Source organism: Neolamprologus brichardi, chromosome 14, assembly GCF_056152115.1.
Source record: "Neolamprologus brichardi isolate AB-2024 chromosome 14, ASM5615211v1, whole genome shotgun sequence".
Classification (NCBI taxonomy): domain Eukaryota; kingdom Metazoa; phylum Chordata; class Actinopteri; order Cichliformes; family Cichlidae; genus Neolamprologus; species Neolamprologus brichardi.
Window position 1 is genome coordinate 19,261,521 of NC_142117.1, and position 19,298 is coordinate 19,280,818.

At 39.4% G+C, this 19,298-nt stretch overlaps 2 protein-coding genes and 1 non-coding gene across 7 annotated transcripts in view; all 3 read left to right on the forward strand.

The window, feature by feature from the left end:
• Positions 1–1,270: 1,270 nt before the first annotated feature.
• On the forward strand, positions 1,271–17,091 carry p2ry6 (pyrimidinergic receptor P2Y6). Of its 5 annotated transcripts, none has more exons than XM_006802069.3 (4): positions 1,318–1,388; positions 6,969–7,036; positions 12,654–13,090; positions 14,220–17,091. In XM_006802069.3, the coding sequence occupies exons 3-4, from the start codon at positions 12,663–12,665 to the stop codon at positions 14,890–14,892; spliced, it is 1,101 nt and encodes a 366-aa protein (XP_006802132.2). In that variant the 5' UTR covers positions 1,318–1,388; positions 6,969–7,036; positions 12,654–12,662; the 3' UTR covers positions 14,893–17,091. The 5 variants fall into 5 exon arrangements, with proteins under 5 accessions (XP_006802133.2, XP_006802132.2, XP_006802130.2 ...); XM_035912653.2 differs by lacking the exon at positions 1,318–1,388 and adding an exon at positions 1,502–1,569; XM_006802070.3 differs by lacking the exon at positions 6,969–7,036 and having other exon boundaries at positions 1,271–1,388.
• Positions 8,074–8,146, forward strand: trnaa-agc (transfer RNA alanine (anticodon AGC)). The gene has a single exon. It is a non-coding gene; the product is annotated as a tRNA-Ala (tRNA).
• Positions 17,092–18,968: 1,877 nt separating the features above from the next.
• The window catches only part of arhgef17 (Rho guanine nucleotide exchange factor (GEF) 17), a 65,784-nt gene continuing 65,454 nt past the window's right edge, over positions 18,969–19,298 (forward strand). The window contains exon 1 of the mRNA XM_006802066.3: positions 18,969–19,187. The gene's annotated coding sequence lies outside the window, so the exon portion shown is untranslated. The remainder of the gene's footprint in view (positions 19,188–19,298) is intronic.

Below are 19,298 nucleotides of genomic sequence, written 5' to 3' on the forward strand. Positions count from 1 at the left end.
TTCTCCCTTAATAAACAACATCATTGACAATTAAAAACTGTATTTACTCTGGTTATTTTTGTCAACTATTACTTCTTGCAAGCTTTTTAATTCAATTGAATTTGACCATTGGATAGCAATTTGAATTCAATTACATTTAATTTATATGGCACCAAATCACAACAGCAGTTGCCTCAAGGTGCTTTGTATTATAAATTAAAGTCCCTAAAATAATACAGAGAAAACAGAGAAAACCCCAATGATCAGATGACCACCTATAAGCAAGCAATTGGTGACAGTGGTAACCTAACTATAAGCTTACTCAAAAAAGAAAGTTTTAAGCCTAATCTTAAAAGTAGAGATGGTTTCTGTCTCCTGAATCTAAACTGGGAGCTGATTCCAAAGAAGAGCAGCCTGAAAGCTGAAAGCTCTGCCTCCCATTCGACTTTTAAATACTCTAGGAACAACAAGTCAGCCCTCAGTCTGAGAGCTAAGTGCTCTTCTGGTGTGACATGATACCATGAGGTCATTAAGATGAGATGGGACCTGATGATTATTCAAGACCTTGTATGTGAGGAGCAGGATTTTATATTTGATAGTGGATTTAACAGGGTGCCAATGAAGAGAAGCCAATATAAGAGAAACATGCTCTCTCTTTCTAGACATTGCTCCAGCATTTTGGATTAACTGAAGGCTTAGGAGTTTTTTTAAATAGAAAAAATAGTAATAATGAATTGCGTTATGCAAGACGGAGCTAAATGCTATATAACCCTGTGGAACTCCATAATCAACCTGTGTGCATGAAGAAGACTGCCCGTTTACATGAACAAATTGGAGTCTATTAGACAGATGTAATTCAAACTACTCAAGTGCAGTACCTTTAATACCTACAGCATGCTCTAATCGCTGTAATAAAATATTATTGATGATGAGCTCTGAAACATCTGCAGATGATCAGTAAGCTGCTTTAAAACCACTCTTTCAAGATTTTATGAGTAAAAAGAAAGGTTGGATATTGCTCTACAAGTAGCTAAGACAGTCAAGAGATGGCTTTTTAAGCAATGGTTAATAAAGAAAGGTTTATCATTTTTAATTAATGGTTGGACCTGCCTTGTGTGAAAAGGTAGTGTAAGGTAAATGTGATAAATATGCAAATATGAAGAAATCACGATGGTTTTCACAGCACTGCAACTGCTTTATTTTTTAGGTGATTTTAAAACACCCACTGAAAGCAACAGCGCTGTAACGTCTGTTGAAGAAACCAGACACGTGATGCCGGCTAAAGGCGCGAGACGTTCGCTGTCGCTGGAGTCGTTTCCTTTGTTCGTGCAGGTGGCGCAAGACTCATTGCGCGTGCGTGGCAGTTATACGGCGTGTAAAGTGTGCAGCAGCTCGCCGCTCCGCTGCAGGTAGGTACGGGACAAATAAGCGGTGAATTCGAACCTAGCAGCACGGCGTTTCCTTAAACCTGCTATTTTCCCGGCAACAGTCCGTTTCCCAGCTCTTTGTTATCATCGAGGAGCAGCACTTTGCTATGGCCGAGTGGCCAACTTGTTGATGTTGTCGCACTTGTTTCGTTTTTCATTCAGGGTAAGTTCAGTTTGTTTATAGTTTTATTGCTTTAGCAGCAGCTAGCGACTAAAGAAATGTTTTTTAAAAAGCATTATTCCCACTGGAGAATTATCGCGATACGAATTTGACCTGCCGTGTGTAACAATCAATTTTAGCTGCTGAGATATAGTAGCTTGTTACTACAGATGTGTAGTTTTGTTATTATTCGTCCAGGCGCACAGATGTCCCAGCAGGGGCTCCTGTGGTGCTAAAATAAGCAGCTGTAAGGCTGGTAGCTGTGTTATTTGTGGTGCTGGAGTGAGACATGTCCTGTGTCCTGCACCTCAAAGCCCCGGTGACTGGTGCAGTCAGTGCACTTACTAAACTCGTCTGGTGTGATAACATCAGATCAGTTGTATCCCCTTTCCTGTTTCTCTTCATCATTTTAAATCAAATTCCTTAAAAAAATACTCTCACGTACTCTTACATTACGATAGTTAAATAAACAAGAACTTACGTGCCCTCGAGCAAGACGCTGTCATCATTATCCACTCATGTTGTATGCGTCCCAGGACTCTGATGATTAATGGGGCACAAACCAGGTGAGAATATTTGTTCAAGCATCTCTATGGAGTTCGTAGAAAATTATGAAGTTTAGCAGATCATACAGAATGAAGACAAAAATGCACCATCCCAGTCTTGTGCCAAAAACTGATTTCCAGTGTTTATCTAATAGTCTGCACTCAACAGGATTTACAGGTGTTGCATATAAACAAACAAAAATGACTTGTTTTGCAAGTATCTTTGTGACTCTGCGTTATTGTACGTGCCCTGTGTTCTACATTATAATCAATTCAGTCCTTTCAGCTACTTAAAATATCTTTATATAACCGTTATGTTATATTTGTTGCAATTTCTGCTGCCCCTATTGGCCTGATCCCTTTTGAAAAAGACATTTTTGATGTCAGTGAGAGTTTTACATTCATAAACAATGGAAATATAAAAGTTGATTTGCCAAAAATTGATGGCAGACAGTTTGGCTTAAAATGGCTTGATATCATTCACTAGAGATATATTTGACAAATGTTCATAGGCCAAAAAATCGTTTATAACAGTTTAAATACTGACAGTCACTTTTGGCAAATACCAGAAATCACTTTTTGGTAGACCACACAACAACAGCTTTTACAACTTCCCTTCCATTATGATACTGATGCTGTGGGCATCTGCAGTGATCTGGCTCCAGTGGTAAATTAATATGCTTTATTTTTCACTGTGAGGAAGAGACTGGGAATTTGTGTAAGACTGCCGCTGTAGATGGCTGTCCTTCTCCTTTTTCCTCCTCTCTCTCGTGTGTGTGGCACTGACAGTGTCCTCTGTGGGGCATCTGTCAATAAAAACAGCCACACCTTTAATTCCAACATTCAAGCAGTTTAGGATAGTTTAAAAAATCACCCACTAGGAAAACTATCTACAGAGAGCAACACATTTTGAAAAAATCAGGCTGTAAATATGCTTGTCAATGCTGTAAAGTTACAAATTTTAACATGGCGTGTATTGGAACTGACTCCCTTTCGGTGCCAGGTTGTAGTAGCCATTAAAGGAAATACAGTTTTTGTTACTTTGGTATTTGCCTTAATTTTCAGCTCCAAAGGTTGCACCTGCTGTCTTTATGGGTTACACTGAGTTGGACCATTTGATAGCAATTTAATTCAGTTTTATTATTTAGCAGCAAATCACAACAACAGTCACGTCATTGTAAGGTAACAAACCTTACAGTAATACAGAGAAAACCCAGACTGTCATATGAGGTCCTATGAGCAAACTCTTGGTGACAGTGGGAAGGAAAAACTCTCTTTTAACAGGAAGAAACCTCCAGCAGAACCAGGCTTCACAAAGCAACTGGTTCAAGATGAGGTGAGGAAGACAGGAGAAAAGACACATTGTGAAAGAGAGACAGAGATGAATAATAATTGGCCCCTAGCAGCCTAGGGATACTGTAGCTTAATTAAGGGGGGGGGGCTCAGGGTCACCTGATCCAACTCTAATTTTAAGCTTTATCAAAAATTACTAAGAACAACCTAGTGTTTGCTTGATTGTTTGATATAGTTATGGTAAACAGATTTAGCTTATTTAGCTTTTCTACTCTAAGTGATCGCTTTTTACTGTTAGCCACGTTGTTTTTTTCTATGCCTTTTAAGCACCACACTCTGATGGATGCGTCAGGAGCAATTTGGGATTCCCTATCATGCCTAAGAGTGCTGCCTAGAGGCACCGGAGCACAAACTACTGACCCTGTGATTAATAAACAGCCTGCAATACATCATGTGCCAAAGGACAGACACCCTTAATAGTGATCTTTTTAAAAAAGGAATAGTATGTTCTCAGCAATCAGTTGTTTCTATAAATCTGTCGGCCATGCTGCAGGAGAGTACAACGTTTCAAGACCAAAGAGTCATACTGATATGTCAAAGCAACGTAAAAAGCTGTTTAAACATTCTTTAATAAATCTGCTGTTAACCATGATAACTTCAAAAACATCTTGTTGTAAATCGTATTCGAAGTAAGTAAAGCAAGTAAAAGATTATAAACGGTAAGAAAAAACGATAAAAAAAACTGCAGATGTGAGGTTTATAACTTGTATTTGTTATGTCTCTCTAGAATGTGCATAACTGTGCTCGGATCCAGTAAAAACAAGTTGTCATATTGCTGACGTAATAACTAACAATCACTTAGACAGGCTATCTGCTTCAGTCGCCACAGGGCTTTGACATGGCTGCTGTGTTTTTAGTGGAGATTCCTTTCTGCTAGGCACTGTTTGAGCCTCTGTTTGTCTGCCGGGTAGCAGATTAACGTAACTCTGTGTTGGAGCCGCAGAGTTAGAGAAGCAGAAAACCGGGTAGACAGAAAATTTAGGGCTGAAGTTGTTTATCAAATGAAGTTAAGTGGCCCTCAGCGTTATCTCACTGAATAAACAAGCACAAGCTTAATGGCAGCCATCATAAACATACCAGCCAAATTGGTGATTTGATGTGAATGTCTCAAAATAAATTGAATGTCTTTGTCCTGAGTAGGTTTTAAAAAGATTACCGCCAATGTTTCCAAAACTTGTTGTGCAATTCACAGCAATTGTCACAGATGCACTGGGTGATCGGTCAGTAAAGACTTTTTTTTTGTTTCTGTTCTCTTTTTGTGCTTTACTGACTCTGCTTTCACCACATCTGCATTTCCATCCCCTCTGCAGCACAAATACATGACTTCAGCAACCACGGGGCACAGACTAATTGCTGCTTACCAGTCTGTTGAGCTTTTGCTAAGCTTTTTATTTATTTTTTTGCCCAACACAAGTTGTGCACCAAGACGTTACAGCTACTGGAGCTCAAGATCAGTAAAAACATGTTATTCTCACAACATTAAATGTGACTAATAGCGGCTCAAGAACAAAAACATGCATCAGAAAAATATTTATGCATTTCTGGGGTATTTTTTACATTATCAGTGAGTCATTATTATTATAACAATATATGTGCTGAAGGACAAAAGCAAGAGAGAAACTACTGTGAAATGTCGTTCAGCTTGCTTGCTGTTATTTTTTTCTTTGATTAGTTCAGCAGCTTGGCGATGTTTGCCGTTGTGCTCATCAAAGCATTCAAACAGACAGAAGGAAGGTCCTGGGTTAAATCACCATTTAGAGCCTTTCTGTGTGGAGTTTGCCATTTTCTCTCTGTCTGTGTGGCTTTTTTCCTATTTGTTAAGGAGATGACTCTCTGATACTCTTTATCTGCTCTAAATAGTTTTTGTTCAGTTTCTGAAAATCACCTTGTTGGTGCAAAAGATAAAAATTTCTAAAGAAATTGGAACCAATGACACACCTTTGTGGCAGTCTGCTCATAACAAAGTGCCTAAAAAGGGCTAAGTTGTCTGTTTTGCATAGACACAACACTGGTTGATCCATTGAGTTATGCACATTTTTTATGCTTGAAAGACTCACAGGTCAGTGTTAAGTAGCTAACGACCAAAAACATTCCTTTGATACTGGTCAGGTACAAGGATGGACTGGAAATGAGTAAAAAAAAAAGCAGCAAGCGTCGGAAAGTCTGTTGTAAAGAAAGCGGTGGTGCAAGACTTTTGGACTGTTCTGCAATTGATGAGTGTGGCATGTATTAGTAAGCCCCTCACCCTAAACAGAAGTACATTTTAACACGTTTTGTTCTCATAACTCAATTAGGTAAGAGTGCTGATTCAGATTAATCATACAAGAAAGAACTTTGGTGTTTCAAAATTTTAGTTTCAGTGACAGGTGCCCTACTGTCCTGGCCCTACATTTCTTTCATCAGACCTCTTTTGTGCACCAAAGAACCGACACAAAGTAAAGTTGTAGGAAATATTGCATGACCTTCTCTCTGTATATCTAATGACATACTTACAACAACAACATCGTTAGCCTGTTTTTGATTGCAAGATTTGGCAAATTATGCGAATGCTATCTGTTATCAGCTGCAGTCTTGTCCACTTCATTAGTGGAAAATGTGGTATAATGCTTTGGTTAACTTAGGCCAGAAGGGGACTTTCTACACAAGCCTTGCAGTAATGTCTTTGTTTGCACTACTGAATGTTTAAATGATTTGTATAGTTATGTCACATGTAACAAGAAATGCTTTTATTATCTTTGAGACCATATGGCAAGTAGTGCGGTTTTGATGGAACACCAGCTTTGCTTATCACTCGTCCTCTTTATGGTGCAGCTGATTAGTTTAAAGCGTCTCCTGTCTCCTGTCTTCATATTAGCAGCGATAATTATCGCAGTCTGTTTTTTTCTAATCCACAATAGAGGGCTGTGACCTGAATGTTGATCACACTGATATGTGGAAGGTTTGTGTGTTTCTGTGTCATGCTATTAGTTTGTACAGTTGATTATTGTACTCCTACTGCGCTCCTGAATTTACTCTGTTTTGTTTACTGTAGATTTGCTCCTGATTGCTAGGCTGGGCTGCAGTGTGCGTCTGCAAACATGTGATTGCATTGCACGTATACACATGTGTGATACTAATATCGATTTCCTGGCTCGTCATTTTGTTTCCCCAATTAACTACAACCGAGCACGGGAGTGAATGAGGGGCAGCGGGCATGAATCATTGATTAGGGTGTTCAGGGACTTTAGAGATCGGAGATGGGAAAGTAATTGGACTTGAATTGTGGCCTGCTTGCTGTCCTCTCCTCTAAATCTCCTTCTTCTGTTCATTTAAATGATAGAGAGATAGCCTTCCTACATGCACGGCAGTATAACTCTTTATGTCACCTTATCTGCCAGTTTTAATTAGGCATTCTGTAGGTCAATGTTTCTAAAGCTCACCAGCTATGAAGCTTTTTTGTTTTTACTGGTCACGATTTTGTGTTTCACGTGTTTTAATTTTTACATTGTTTTATTTATTTTGTAGGACTTCTTCTTTGGAAGGTTGGCTATTCGAGCCCTGGCTGCTCCAGTCTGCATGCCAGATATTCTTAGGTAAAATACTAACACCAAGTTGCTCTCCATCATCGCATGCATGTTAGATAGAAATCACTTCAGCAGGAAAAAGCAGAGAACAAAGCGCTTGTGTGAATTGGTGAATGAGGCACATAGTATAAATCGCTTTGAGTGCTCAGGTAGAGTAGAAAAATGCTATATAAGAATCGTCCACGGAAACATATCCATTATCTCTTCTCTCCAAATGTCTCTTTGGAGTTTTATCTGTGGATCAGACAGAAACATACATTAAAAATAATAATAGTAGGAACACCACGTTTTTGATTTGTATATAACATTATTTTAATATAAAATTTATGTCGGAGATGTTGCACATACAAATCAGACATTTCAAGTTGGCTTATGACGTTTTTCTTCTGTCTCCACTTACTCCTAGTAGAGATTTCTGCCATATTACATATCTGGTTAGTGACTTTGTGTCTCTAGTTCTATTCTTGGCCTAAACACCAATGAGTTTAAAACACCTCATACATTTCTGTAACACTGAGAGGAACCTTAAAGTTCTGCTGGTTTACATTACACAGTCATGTTCATTTTTCATAGTACTGCAGTAAAAACACATGCAGAGCCTTAAGGCAGTAAGTGCACTCTCCGGGTTACATGGTTTAAATATAAGCTGGGCTCTGCTATCAATCATTTCTTGTGATATTGACGTAGTTAGAGTTACCTTGCATTACCTTAATCAAAGTTCAAAGGTCCTGACACCATATCCACATGCAGAATAATCATTAATGCAGTCTAGGTGTCTTTGTTATGATGAATTATTAATCTTCTATATTTGTCTTGAGTGTAGCAGTCACATTCTTGCAGTCATGGTTTATAAATAACCTTGTGTGACTTGCTCAGCTCAGCCTTTTGGCAGTCCTCAGGGTGGAGAGTATGCAGCAGGGTGTTTGTGAGGGTGTGTGTATCGCAAAGAGAAAGTGTCCCTGTCATTAACTGGTCACATCACGTGAGTGAGCAGGGCTGTGGGTGTGTGCCTCAAAAGGCTTTATTTTTGCAGCACACAGCATGAAGGGGAATTAGCTCAAATGGTAGAGCGCTCGCTTAGCATGCGAGAGGTAGCGGGATCGATGCCCGCATTCTCCAACAAGTTTTTTTTTTTTTTCCAATCTGGATTAAATACTTTTAAAGGTAAGAGTTTTCTTTACTATTAGCAGTGGAAACAGCATCTGTATTATTTCTGTAATTCTTTTTTCCTCTCCTGGTAGTGCAGATAACCTTAAATGTCAGCTTATCTTTCCATTTACATTATAACTTGGATACACTGTATCTGCATGCTGGAAAAAAAATTACAATAAAGACGACAACATATCAGGATTTGGTCTCAAAATCTCTAAATAGTCCAATTACTGCACCATTTAAATCACTGAATCTTTTCGGGAAGGATGTAAAGAGAACGTGTGTGAACAGTTTATCAAAATTAATGTGGGCAGATAAGTAGAGTGAGTCATTGAGCAGGTTTATGTTAGCTTCACATGTACTAGGGAAGTTCAGTGAGTGAAGTTTTGTTCGTTTAAGTTAGTGTTTTTAGTAATGTTTCCTTATATTGATAAACTAATGGGTCATTTTAGAATAAATGGAGCACACTTCTTACCCTGAAATCGTTGCAAAGTCTGTCTTGGAAATGAGATTTAAATCTCAGTGAAACTTTCAAATGGATAAATAAAGGGTAACAAGTTTAGAGGCTCACACACAGGAATGAACGCTTGCATTTTTATAGCTACACACACTGTGCATGCTTCAGATTTCAACAGCACTCTTTGGCGCGCGTTACTCTGGGTTATGCCATATAAAATGTAGCACCATTTTTTTAGGCAGTTTTTTAGGCAGTTATCATGGCTTTCTAAAGGTCTTTCTTTGGATATTGGCTGCCTTTTCACTGATTTTCATTCCAGTCCTTGTTTCTGATCATTTTCAATAGAATGTTTTTTGTTCTCTTGTTTAAGTGACTTAACCCTGACCTATGAAGCATTCAAGCATAAAAAAGGCACCAACTCAAGAGACTGAACCAGTGTTGTGTCTACATGTGATAGAAAATTTCATAAAGCACCAAAATTGTGTCTTTAAACACTTTGTTTCTAACCTGTTCCAAAAAATCATAATTTACTCCAATTTCTTTGGTTGAAACTATGAGAAATGTTAAATATTGAAAGGCATAAAATAGTATTAATCCACCAATGAGGTGATTAGTAAAGAGCTATTAGTTCAAACTAGTGTTCACTGTGTCCTTAAAAAATGTGAGGAAATTGGACAGGTGGAATTGGCCTAAATAAACTATCTAAAGCAGATGAACAGTATATGAAGGTCATGTCCTTAAAGGTATTGTGTGTAAAATCTCACCACTAGGTGTCAGTAGATATGCAAGCTGCCACCTGCTCATATGCATTTTTAATGGATTTATTTTCAGTTTATGAGAACGCATCATGTTGCTCGAAGACCTAATTACACACTAATCAGTATATATTTGTGAGTACAACTTTTTTTTTTTATTAAATAAGCTAAAAAATTACTTTCTGTGCCTTAAAGAAAGGCAGGCCAAATTAAACAAGAACTGAAATGAAAATCAGTGGTAACAGGTGTTATAGATTGATGAGTCAAATTCAATTTCTGGTTCAAAGTGTCAATATGCACAGAGGAGATCATGAGACAGTTACAACAGTGAGTCTCTACAGCCATATGTAAAACACAGTGGAGGCTCTGTCATGGTTTGGGACTGCATTTCAGCCAGAGGTGTTGGAGATCTTGTTAAAATTGATAAAATTATGATCACAGATGTATTGCCATCTGGAGAACGTCTTATTTAGAATGGCTTAATTTTTCAGCACGACAGTGAAACCAAACACACCGCCCATGCAATGAAACACTATCAGTCACGGATTGCCTTTCCCAGTGTCACGGTCCGCAGATGCAGACCTAGTAGGGATTGTGGTGCAGACCTAAACGCAGATAAACGAAGACATGAAACAGAAATCTTAAGAAAAAGCGAGCCGATTTATTGTGGCTGATAAAAGTTACTAAGCAAATGCAAAACCTTAAGGGCAACCTAAACTGGGAAAAACTAATACTAGTAATAATAAAGAAGTTACAAGAAAACTCCCTAGGAGAGTTCAGGCTGAGTTTCGTCTTTATATCGAGTATGCTTGTCCATGTTTCCACTAAATCACAACATCTATTTTCCATTTTTCTAGAAACAATTTTTGACATGAGTCCTGAACATGAATAGATAAGAAAGAGCTTTTACTTCTATTTGCCCCCTATTCCAAAACCTTTTTAAAATAATCTGGCTTTATTTGATATAGAAATCATCTCCACCACAATACTTATCCTAAAAGGTGCAGATATTCAGCATGGAAATCAGTGGTTTATTGGCCTCTCACATCTCAGCTCTTACTTTGAAACCAGTGGTTTGCTTGCTAGGGCTTGTAGGATCCAGGATGTCTGCTTCTCTTTCTCTATCCTTACTGTATTGAAATATTGCGGTACTGCTAAAGAAGGAAAATGTGGCAATGAGTTGATTAGTTCTTTAGTAAAATGAATTATAGCTTAGCTTTAATGTTACTGCCTGTCCTTGAACTGTTCAGTTAATATGAACTATGAGCACCAACACATGTCACAAACAGGAGCTACTGCTCAAACTATTACACATTTCATTGTGTTTTATTCAGGTCAGGCTCTGCGAGGCGTCTAAAAGCAAGCCTGAACATAAAGATGAGTAATAGAGCCTCCTCTGTGGCAAAAGCAAGAGCCCTAGGACCATGATTGTTTCTGCAGTGCTGCAGTTTAGTGCATTTCATGAAAATCAGACTTTATTTAACATGAAAACAGCTACAGACTTAATTCAGGGTCTTTATGCTTCAGGTTAGCCAAGAATTTTGGCTTCAAGGCCTTTTGCGGAGTTGATTTTCAACCAAATCACTGATCTGAAGTACGTTGTGCATGAGTCATCAGCAGATAAAACAAACTGCAGAGCACTCCTCAACACCGTTTTCTATTCATCTTCGCAGATAAATGCTCAGTGGTCCTTTGGCACACTGCTCCCTTCACCTCCTCTCCCTCAGTTTCTGTGCCAGGAGTTATAAAATTGTGCGTCACTTCTGTTCACATCTGCACACCCACACAGATGACTTCACCTAAAACACACACAGTTAACACTTTTTGAACACATCCAAAGACAGTTTTTTAAGCAGCTCTGAGAGATACCTGACATGTACACACACTGGCACACAAGCACAGACTCAGGCTCGAGGGTGTTGGTTGGCTTGTTGGTTGGTTGGTTGTGAAACGTAGTGAGTAACAGTCTGACAGGGCTTTGGAGGAAGTGTCTTGGGCAGATCACTTACTCAGCTGCCTGCTGCCATGAGGGAAGTGGATATGACTGATGTTGGAAGGCAGAAGAATATTTAAGATCATTGATAAGTCTGTTTGTGTATAGCGGGCCTGTTCCAGACGTTGTGAAATGTGAGTGGGAGATCAGACAGTCTGCAGTGGTTTTCATTTCAAAACTTGACCAAACGTCTTGGTCTACACTTGTCAGAAAATGATGGAGAGATTAAATGATTGTTATTTCACTGTAGCACCTATTTTGTTGTAGTTCTTACAGTCGGTCGTATGTATTCGTAAATACAAAGTGAGCCCTTTTTGCGGTGAGCACACCCAGGAGATTATTAGGTTTCAAGTCGGGTTATGAGGTATTTGTCAGAGTTACTAATAAGCCCTTATAATAATTAGGATTATACTTTAAAAATATGATTAACTACAAGTGTTTTTTACAAACATGTGGTTTAAAAAACTGCAAAAACAATCTTTTCTTGCTCACTGCTGCTCCTCCACAAATTTATCAAATGTGGCCTTCCTGCTTTTATGTTACATACTGCATAGTTTGCACTAAATTGACTGTTCAAGGCTTTTATTATGAACTAGTGTCAAATAAAAAATACCTGAATACACTTGTCCAAATAAATACTGAAGGTCCTGTGTTCACAGGGCTCAAGGTGACTGCTTTTGTGTAATATTGGAGGATTTCACACAAACGCAGATCTCTTGTGCCCTCTGGTGGAGAGTTGTCCTCTCTCTCTATTTCATCCATTTGTTTTCTTGCATGTTTTCTGTTTCATTTTTCTAATCGTGGCATGCTTTAGAAACATTGCTTTCATGTGTTTTCCCAGTTAAATCGACAAATGGGAACAATAGGAGTCTGTCTTCTAGGTAAGGCTGTGGGTGTGTGTGTGTGTGTGCCGTTACATCCAAAACAAATGTTGATTTTTTTGCCTGTACGGCGAAGTAATCGATGATGTGATGTGATGGCACTCGTCCATCCACTCCTCTTAGAATTTAGTGAAATTTGCACACAGTGATCACCTAATGGGTTTTCAGCCAAACTGTGTTCAAGGTCAAGGTTATACACGAGCAGGAGAGAACTGCTCCTCCTACAGTGTTGGCCAAGCTGAATAGTTTGTACACCACAGACAACTAATAATAATAAGACCTATGAAGTTCTGTCTGTACTCCATCAAATACAATAGCCCGGTAATCGTGTTTGATCTCGAGCAAATCTTGCTACCAAGTCTCACCTGTCTCTCTATCTCTCCTCCAGAATGTGAAGATGCCAGATTCTTTCAGCACCATCCCCACAGAAGCCCTCAACTCAAAAACTTCCTTAGTGGACCTGTTGACACACCCTACAGAGCTTTACCCAGCAGACAGCTTCATTAACGCTCTCAGTAACATCAGCAGTGTTAGTGGGGCGGTTAACCCTCGCTGCACCTACAAGGAAGACTTTAAGCGCATTTTACTTCCTGCTGTGTACACCATCGTCTTCCTGCTTGGGATTCCTCTGAATGCCACCGTCATACTGAAGATATGGAGGAAGAGGTCCAATTTGTCCAGAAACAACATCTACATGCTCAACTTGGCCATAGCCGACTTTCTGTATGTGATGTCACTTCCTTTACTCATCTACAACTATGCGAGTCATGACTACTGGCCCTTTGGGGAGTTTACCTGTAAGATGGTCAGGTTTCAGTTCTACAGGTGGGTTCATGGTTGATTATTGGCTCATTTTTCAGATTTTATTATGTAATTTTTGGGAATTAATTTTTTATTGTTAAGGTCTGTGTATGCAAGTGATATGTGACACAGTGCTCATATGTGAATTGTCCTATTTTTGGACAGGAATGGGAAAGAAAATTGGATCTGAGATGTGATAAGTAATGGGAATGGAGACAATGACACTAATATTTAAGTATACTGGAAAAAGTGTACTTTTTTGCATTATAGTGCGCACAAGTGTGACGTGAACAGGTGTGTAAAGCATGAAAACTAGTTTATGGAAGAAGTTCCAAACCTTTGAACATGGCAAGGTATCTAATGCAGATGCAGAAATAGTGCTAGTGCACACACACTTTGAGAACGGGACTACATTTGGACTTTCTTGAGAAACGGTCATCGGATGCCATTAGTAGCAGAAGTTGGGATTTGAAGAAAAATCACGGGAAACAGAGTCTGTTGGCTACATGTGTTGTGGGAATTCCTCCTGTTTTCTGCAACTTGGATCTTCATCTGGGTTTTTTTTGGTTTTGGTTTTGCCACCAGCACAAATCTTCTTTTGGTGGAAATATCTGGAAATAGTCCTCAGTAGGGGTATTATTGCCAGATTGTGTGCTGGAAAAACAATGAGCACAATCATAGGAAACACTGTGGGGGAGGCAGTTTCAACTTCTGTTAGATGATGTTAAAAGCACACAGCTCATTCCTCTTTGGATAATCTCTCAAGCTCCTCCAGATTTTATAGTCCTCTGGCATGGACTGTGGTCTTCCGTTCACCATACAGTCACTAATGGTTACTTTAGTCTTCAGGAGGTAGTTTTTCACCAGGAGCAACGTATGTTTTGAGTTGACAAAGGGAAGACCCAGTTTTGCTGCTAATTCTTGCCCTTCTTTCTCCAAATATAAGCAGGGTCTCTTGTTTTTTCTGAAATAATTCTGTTATCACGTGCAAATAGAAACGAAAAAAATAGTTTAGAAATGCTATACTGAAAGTCCCTTGCTCTGTTAAAAAAAGCACTTTTTTGAAAAAAAAACTTTGATTTTGAAGAACATACAAATGGATTGTGATAATATTCAGCTCAACAACATTTTCTTCTCTGTGTTCCTGTTTCAGTAATCTCCACGGCAGCATCCTGTTCCTGACCTGCATCAGTGTGCAGCGTTATTTGGCCATTTGCCACCCACTCTCGGTGTGGCACAAGCAGGGCGGTCGCAAGATAGTGTGGTGCGTCTGCGGATTGGTATGGCTGGTGGTTGGCTCCCTGTGCGTGCCAACTTTCCACTTTGCAGCAACAGGGCAACAGCGCAACCGCACCGTGTGCTACGATTTGAGCACGCCAGGGCACTCGGTAGACTACTATCCTTACGGCATGGCTCTGACGTGCCTCGGCTTCTTGCTGCCTTTCATAGGCGTGATGGTTTGCTACTGCAAGATGGCCTTCATCCTCTGCCGCCCAGTGTCCTACCAGGGCGTCTCCATAGCGCATGGGGATAAACGAGACAGGGCGGTGAGGATGATCATTATTGTAGCTGCGGTGTTCTGCATAAGCTTCCTCCCGTTTCACCTCACAAAGACTCTGTACCTGGTGGTGCGCACCTTGCCCAATGCTCCCTGCACAACAAGAAACTTGTTCTCAATCATCTATAAGAGCACCAGACCGTTTGCCAGCATGAACAGCTTTCTGGACCCGATTCTGTTTTACTTCACGCAACCACGCTACCGCCGGAGCACCAGGAGGTTCGTGCGCAGAGTCACCACTCTAAAGAACCAAGGCAGCAGCGTGTGAGCGAACAATGCTCCTTGAAGCCTTGTTAAGATTTAAAACACAGAGATGGATTAGTTTTCTAACCTTGTTTTTCTGAGGTTCCTTTTCTTATTACAGTAAACTGTTGTCCTTGAGGCTTTCAGCTATTAGTGACTAAAAAATGTGTTTAATAACTGTCTGAAGAAGCCATCTGAAGTGCCATATAAAGACTCAATGCAGTGTAAATGGAAAATGTTGACAATGTCCTGCTTGCATTGTTTTGAACTGGGAATTATTATCACACTGACTGTGAGTGTATTTGATTGTGCAAATTCATAGATTTTGGTTTATAACTCTGGATGGGGAATACTGTAATCCTCTAATGAAAACGTCCTGCACTGTACATAAGTGATGTTTACTTTCAAGCTCCACTGCACTGCTTTTTTTTTTCCTGAAATCCCCCCTTTTTTGCATTGTTTAACACACTGTGACGTGTACTTTAAATTGAAACTACTGAATTATTGGGGAATTTTAGTATCTATGCGAGGTGTTGTGATAGCGATGCATCGTGCTGGAATGAGATGCAGTTGAGGAAAGGAGAAAATAGTTCATTTGAACTTGCTAGGATAAAATCCTCTCTGGCACTGTGTTTTGGTGGTGTTTATGCTTGCATGTTGAATCTGCATGAAGCACTAGTCTGAGGAAAGGAACTGAAAGGTGGGGTTGGGGGTATACTTTGCAAACAGAGGCTGCAAAAAACAGAAGTTTATGTTCACTGATTTAAAAGTGGAGTGTTATGCGTTCCAATGAAGGTCTGTAGCTCTGTTTTTCCTTGAAAGTGATGCGTTTCTATATTATCCATGTCGTAATAGCTGCTGTTGTGGGTTTTAACCACTGGATGGTGTGCGCACGCCACTGCTGTAGCCCCACTGCCTCTGTCATAATAGTTTTTGGACTTTTTTGCCTGTCCCGTTTGGATCTTTAGCCATCAGAATTGTTGTCTGAAGGCCAAGAAAGATGCCTAGCAGATTTACTTTACCAAGTGGATCATCTGTCATAATAGTATTGATGTTAGCATGTATTAGATCTTACAGTCACACATAAAACATTGTCAAGAAAACCGTTAAATGTGCAGCTCACAGCGCACTGACATAGGCCGTCAGTTGCTGACTGATCTCTGTCTTGTACTTATAAATTCTGCAGCAAAGGAAGGAAATCAGTTTAAATTATATGTTTAATTCAGCTATTTTTTAAAAGTCATTTAAAGGTAAAGATAGAGGCAGATTGTGGAGTTAAGGGCATTAAATTAACTCTGTGGTTTTTATGAGTGTGTGAATCTTTTCAGTCTAACTGGGATTCCTGTACATATGAAATGTTTAGTACTTGGCACTGCTTTGACGTGATTTAGCTGTATGATGTAGGTTGTCAGCTGCGTGATCTGGTGACTTAAAATGTTCATGAAATTAACATAAATGTAGATGGCATGTGCCTGCATGTACATATGTGTACTTTGATGTTTACTGTAAAAATGTGCCCTGTGTTTTACATGTCATACCTGCCTTTCATAGTGAGCACCTTTGTCATGTTTTTAAACAGTGAGTCTTTGCCCCGTGACGAGCTCTTGACAAACAATGCACTTACCGTGGAGTGAAATAAACGTGATTAATAATTTTGTGACATTCGTGTTAACCAGAAGATTTCAGAGTAGCCAAACTCATATGTTACACTAGACTTTGCCAGCTTGAGACCAGTATGTTGTTAAATTCTGAAATGACAATGTGAAAAACAGCTTGCAAATCGTATTGCTCTGAAGCTCCTGTAACAGGTTAACACTTTAAGTATTTGTTGTATGTGTCAGTCTAATGTGAATGTGCAGCTTTGACCTCAGTATGAGGTGGTGATGTGCTTCAGTTTCCTAATGTGTGCTCATGTGTATCTGTGCATAGTAACAATAGTCATGTAATATGTGTGTGTTGTACTTTAGAAAAAGTGAGTGTCACAGTCATCTATCATCTGTTGAGACCCAGACGTCAGTATTAGTTAGAAGAGTTATTTTTTTATCAAATTCCCTAACAAATGAATAATGGGAATGGTATTTTATTTTTTTATAGATATGTTGATAGAAAAACTAAAACTGAAGTTTTTTGGTTTTTTTGCTCTACAGATGCTTAATTTTCTGTGTTGTGTTTCTGATTGTTGCCATGTCGTACTAACTGAAACTATTAAAAGCCATGAAAAACACGATGTTTTCACAATCATATATTAATACTGAGGGAGTAGACTGTGTCGCTTCCTTTTTTCCCCCCATTTTTTACTGTAGTTTAACTTCAAGCCTTCAGTTTAGGCAGAACTTGAATTCAAACCTTAGGTGTGAATATAAAAAAGCAGCCAGTAGCTTCTGAATCCATATGATTATATGATGACAGCTGTTTAAATAATGTGACAAATGACTGTCTAGGAAAGGACATCATCTAAGAGTTTGTGATCTGCTTACATGCTATACTGTTCAACCTTTAGGTAACGCCAGTGTGTTATCAGCCAATTACAATGCAGCAACGCAGTTGAAGTTCAAACGAAGCATCAGAATGGGGCAAAAAAGGTAATTTAAGTGTATTTCAGGAACTAAAGATCTGCTGGGATTTTTCCTGCACAAACATCTTTGGGGTTTATAGAAGATGAACTGAAAAAAGAAAAATATCCAGTGAGCAGCAGGTCTCTAGGTGAAAATCATCTCTGTTTTCTTGAACACAACAGTGAGTTCACTGTACTTGAACGGTCTCCGCAGTCACCAGATTGCAGTCCATTAGCCGCTAATGGTTAGCACAAAGAGTTCTGAAGACAAAAAGGGGATCTGGCCCAGTATTAGCCATACAGAATAGATTAGAATAGAATAGCTATTTATTGTCACTGTTACAAGAACAATGAAAGGCAGTTTGGCATCTCTCCGTGTGAAATACACAATAGCGTAAGTAAGTATTTACATAATAACACAGACAGATTTACATTTACACAAGAAAGATATGTACAACTTATTCATACACCTGCATACATACACCCATACATATATGTATATATACAAGCATATATGCATGCGTACGTACATACACACATATTTCCACATACAGGCTTACATATAAAAAAATAATAATAAATTGATGGGGATCTCCTGAAACTGTTTCTTGCTGCAATTAAAAAAAAAAATTAGCAAACACATAAACAATCAAACAAACTCCAAAAATCCTTTCAATCCAAAACACATTCGGACCCTGCGAGGTCATTTAAATTTAAATGACCTCAATTTAAATGCATCATGCCATCACAGATAGATGGGCTGACCTCACCGGGCTCGTTTGGGTTCTTCCATCAACCTCCACCTTTGACCTGACGTGTTACGAGTGAGCCTTTAGGGGGCGCTGCAGCCAGCGTGTACTTTTCTCACAGCCTGTGAAACAGAATTCCCCCGTTGGAACAAAAGGACCTGTTAACCAGACAGCCACATGGGAAGCACCACAGAGGGGTTATTGTGCACGAGTGAAAACTTTTATCCTCCCTGCCACCACCACACCAACACCATCAGCCCCCCCTGAATGCTGACACAGTAATTCACAAACACCATCACACCAACGTTTGCTGGAGCTGTGCAGTAACTCAAACTCTTTGGCTTCCTTTGTGAATTTTTTTTTACCCCTGAAGGCTGATTTTTAAACGTAACACCTTGAATGCATCTCGGAAATCAGCACCTATGGTTTCATTGACATCCTTTAGGTTTCATAAAGATGTTGCAAGTCCAAATTGTAGGTATTGAATAATAAATAAATATTTTGGAGTGTCCAAAACACTTAGAATTGTGTGTGTGTGTGTGTGTGTGTGTGTGTGTGTATGTGTGTGTATGTGTGTGTGTGTGTTGGGGGTTTTTTTCGCAAGGGAAAGAGCTATAATTACATCTTGTTAGTCCACAGTATATCCCCTCTCCTATCAAAAAGGGGAAAAAAAAGCTTTTCCTCTCAATCCCCGAGGGGGGCTATGACTGCCCCTATACCCCTGGTCCCGCCCAGCCACCCCCCTCTCTGCCTCTATCTCAGGCATTTACATGCAAAAAACAACATAAGTCACGGAAAAGCAAATCATGCCAAAACAGGGAGTCCATAAACAGTTTGGGAATTATTAGGGAATGATGCGCAGGGCCCGTGCCTGGCGATGGGCACACGTTTAGAAACAGTGAGAGGAAAACAATGGAGAAGTTGTGTTTGTGAAGATTTGGGGCCAAAGAAGAAGAAGAAAAAAACTTGTATCGCTTTCCCTCTTGGCACGGATACGGTTTCGGGAATCGACAACATGTAAGTTTTTGATAAGAGGGCAGCACTCACCTACTTTACTCACTGAACACTTTATTTATCACCTAACTAACCTCGTTACAGAGCAATATGAAGCTTTGCCAGCACTCATTT

Excerpts from the sequence above, each read along its gene's own strand:
- p2ry6 (XM_006802067.3), top strand. The coding sequence starts at position 1,537 with ATGTTGTCGCACTTGTTTCGTTTTTCATTCAGG. Across the intron at positions 1,570-12,653 it reads TGTTTCGTTTTTCATTCAGG|AATGTGAAGATGCCAGATTC; the intron begins GTAAGTTCAGTT and ends TCTCTCCTCCAG. Across the intron at positions 13,091-14,219 it reads GTCAGGTTTCAGTTCTACAG|TAATCTCCACGGCAGCATCC; the intron begins GTGGGTTCATGG and ends TTCCTGTTTCAG.